Below are 3,378 nucleotides of genomic sequence, written 5' to 3'. Positions count from 1 at the left end.
AAAAAACACAATAAAATGGATTTAAATTATGTCGACAAATTAAAAAAAAAAAATTTACTATAAAATAATTTTTCATCTTTGATTGATGCCAAGTACATGTGAATTCATTTCAAAGCAAAATTTAAGTTTATTTTTCCCTACAAAAAAAGTTTATATAAACTTTCTAAATGCAACTGGTGCCCTGTTTTTCATTTTTTTTAGTATTATTATCATTTTGGATTTTGTGGTGAGCTTCGTGATTGCACCAAGGCAGCCATATTAGTGAAAGTTTTCCCATATGTCGTCAAATATTTTAAGGCCCCTAAATACACATCGAGAGTTATCTCCATATGTATGTCCGGTACATAATTACTGAATGTGTATTAGGGAACCTTTGAGTCTAAAGAGTGCTTATTTTGATTCAACGCAACCATATTTAATTGTATGTTTGGTCTTTTGAATTTATTGATCTTTTTGATCAGATTTCGCGTTTTCAACAAAAGAATTGTATGTTTGATTTTGTGGTGAGAAAAATTGTTTGGTTGTGCAGTGAGAAAAACGATTTTGAATTAAAAGATTCTAACTAAAATTGAACATAAAATGATTTTTGTTTAAATATATTCAAACACTAAATAATTTGAATGTAAAACTTAATTCTAGAATGAGCCAAAATCAATTTATCACAGAGGAACCAAATATCGGCTTAAGGTATGTACATGAAATTCTATATTATATGTAAAACAGTGTAGATGAAAACTTCGATTGATTAAACAATATGCAAATTCCTTTGATGAAGTATTATTTTGTCCGCAATGCAAGAAAATTCTACCAACTAAATCGAATAAAACTTAAGAACACCAGCAAATATAAGTATAAATTTTTATTCTCAGAGACAAATTGAATGTCATCCAACAGAAAATTTCAGACATCAACAAATATCCTTTATCTGAAAAGTCAAATTCCTTTGTCCTACTTCTCAATTCGAAATAGCATAAAGCAAAAAATATTAATCCCAGAAATCAAATTTCAATAACAGAAAGTTGGACATTTGTTTGTTTATTTTGGATCAGAGAAGAAGCCGTTGAGGGATGGCATAATCTCAGTGCTCTTGCCACGGACAAACCTCCTTATGAAGTGTTGTGAATATTTCTCCCCTTCGTCATGATTGTCAAGAATTCCTGCAGCTCTGTTCTGTTTGGTTACCCTGAAACCATAATCAAATTCGAGAATTCAATTATAGATCATAAATAAAGACCTCAAAACTCAAAACAAACAATGTTTCAGCAATATGAATGAATCAAAAAACAAAACAAATAAAAATAATAATGAAAGATCTATATACCTGAATTTACACACGGATAAAGGTCTTTCAGCAATGTTTTTTTTTTTTTTTAAAGACTCTTTCAGCAATGTTATAATGTCATAATAAAGGATCCAGAAAATCAAAATATCAGTTTCTGTATGAATATTTTAAAATAGATCCAATTGGAAAAGTAATCTGCAAACTTTGAAGAGTAATGGTCAATGTATGGTTCCACTCCCAAACATCCCCTATAATCACATTTGACTGGTTTTACCACAGATTAGTCATGTTTGGTATGCTTCTTAATACTGATTTCGGTACCAAACTCAATCCTACCAAAAAAAATTATAGGTTTTGGAATGACATAAAATCAATTATCAAATTTTCATTAATGTATAATAAATCATTTTACCTACTTTATGACCAAAATCAATTTTATTTTATAAAATTAAAATCAATTTTTGTCATCACATACCCAAACATGCATATAATTCATCAAAATATAACAGATTCAATTCAACATTTCAAAAGAGGAACCACTAGATTTGAACAATATGAATGAATCAAAAAACAAAACAAATAAAAATAATAATGAAAGATCTATATACCTGACTTCAGGATTGGTGGTTATGTTTCTAACCAGTTGCATGACGCAGATCCCAACAGCAGCACCAACTGGGACAAAAAGTGGGTATACCTATTCATTCACATGATACAACACATAACTCATTTAAATATCATCACATTAGACGTATGCAATCACATTAAAATAAAATGTAATCGGCGAAACACCAATCTTATGCATGTTTGAATTGAGAATCTATTTGACCAAATCACCAAAACCTAGGGTTAGAAGTTAACAAAATCAACTTGTGATTTTGTCCTATTAAATCAGCAATCCAAGCATATATATATATATATATATATATATATATATATATATATATCATATTTAAAACAAAAATATACTATCAATACAGTTATGTATTTTTTAAATCAGATCTAATGGCTACACCAATGCACGGTTGCATCTCTGAGACCGCGCATCGGTGAAAACCGTTACAAAAGGAATGTGAAAATACGTACCTCAGGTCTAATCCATCTGTTAGCAGCCATGATGAGAAGAGAGAAAGAAAATTGAGAGAATAATAATAACGCTAAGAGATGCCCCGCTTCCAAACGAAGCGAATTGATTGGAAATTTATGAAACGAAAAGGAAGCGGAGCGAAATTGAGATGAAAAATTGTGAATGTGAATACGGTTTATATATGTGAACGTGACACGTAAATTATGGGCCAAAACTATATAACGCGAAAAATTAGGGCAGCGTGTGTGTACCGAATGTGAAGATTAGGTCAGTAATGTGCGACCCGCCGCCTATTAAAATAGTTGCGTTCAATTTGTGTCAATGAATGTGGTTGGTTAGTTCCCTATTTTCTTGCCCTTCAATTTGGGCCATTACTTCTTCGAATATTCTTTTTTTATCGTTCTTTGAGAAAATAAGAATTTTTTATTGATACTTTTTCTTTTGGCCAACGTGATATTAGTCCTTCTGGAAAGTACATTTATTTTTAATTTTCTTTTATAAACAGGTCAAAATATTGTTTTCTTTCTATGATTTGCGTGAAAAGCAAGGTCGAACAATCCAACTTGAACACCCTGGCCCTTTTCCTATGATCACCAACCAAACGCGTATTAAAATGCTAGCCTAGTCCATCAATTTCACAATAAAAAATGGAGTAAATAATAAAAAAAGGTAGTAACTGTTTGTCTCGTAAATAAGGTTAAAGACATCTCATTCCGTTAAAACATTTCATACTTCCTCTAAAAAAAAAAACAAGCAGTGATTAAATAAACTTCACCAAACCGACGAATTCTTCATGAGAATTCAATTTTTTGCTCAAAAAAAACTTTTAGTTAGGTTACGGCTGATTCTCTTAGGTTCTAGGTCAATTTTTGATATAGAATCATCCCTCTACATCTTTTTTTCTCTTTTTCTTTCAATTCAAATAAGTGGTTTTCACATCTATCAAGTTTTTTCCTTTGTGTTTTTGTGATTTCGTCGTCTAAGTGCGACGTTTTGTTGTTCGTCGTCT

At 30.6% G+C, this 3,378-nt stretch overlaps 1 protein-coding gene across 1 annotated transcript; it reads right to left on the bottom strand.

Moving 5' to 3' along the window:
* Nucleotides 1-844: 844 nt before the first annotated feature.
* On the bottom strand, nucleotides 845-2,602 carry LOC11440407 (uncharacterized). The gene is made up of 3 exons (XM_003601781.4): nucleotides 2,369-2,602; nucleotides 1,891-1,979; nucleotides 845-1,183 (listed from the first exon to the last, which is right to left on the bottom strand). The coding sequence occupies exons 1-3, from the start codon at nucleotides 2,396-2,398 to the stop codon at nucleotides 1,036-1,038; spliced, it is 267 nt and encodes an 88-aa protein (XP_003601829.1). The 5' UTR covers nucleotides 2,399-2,602; the 3' UTR covers nucleotides 845-1,035.
* Nucleotides 2,603-3,378: the final 776 nt, after the last annotated feature.

This window comes from Medicago truncatula, chromosome 3 (assembly GCF_003473485.1).
Source record: "Medicago truncatula cultivar Jemalong A17 chromosome 3, MtrunA17r5.0-ANR, whole genome shotgun sequence".
Taxonomy (NCBI): Eukaryota; Viridiplantae; Streptophyta; class Magnoliopsida; order Fabales; family Fabaceae; genus Medicago; species Medicago truncatula.
Note: the sequence above shows the minus strand (reverse complement) of the source record. Positions and strands in the feature narration are given on the sequence as shown.

Excerpts from the sequence above, each read along its gene's own strand:
- LOC11440407 (XM_003601781.4), bottom strand. The coding sequence starts at position 2,398 with ATGGCTGCTAACAGATGGATTAGACCTGAG. Across the intron at positions 1,980-2,368 it reads ACAGATGGATTAGACCTGAG|GTATACCCACTTTTTGTCCC; the intron begins GTACGTATTTTC and ends GTGAATGAATAG. Across the intron at positions 1,184-1,890 it reads ACCACCAATCCTGAAGTCAG|GGTAACCAAACAGAACAGAG; the intron begins GTATATAGATCT and ends TTATGGTTTCAG.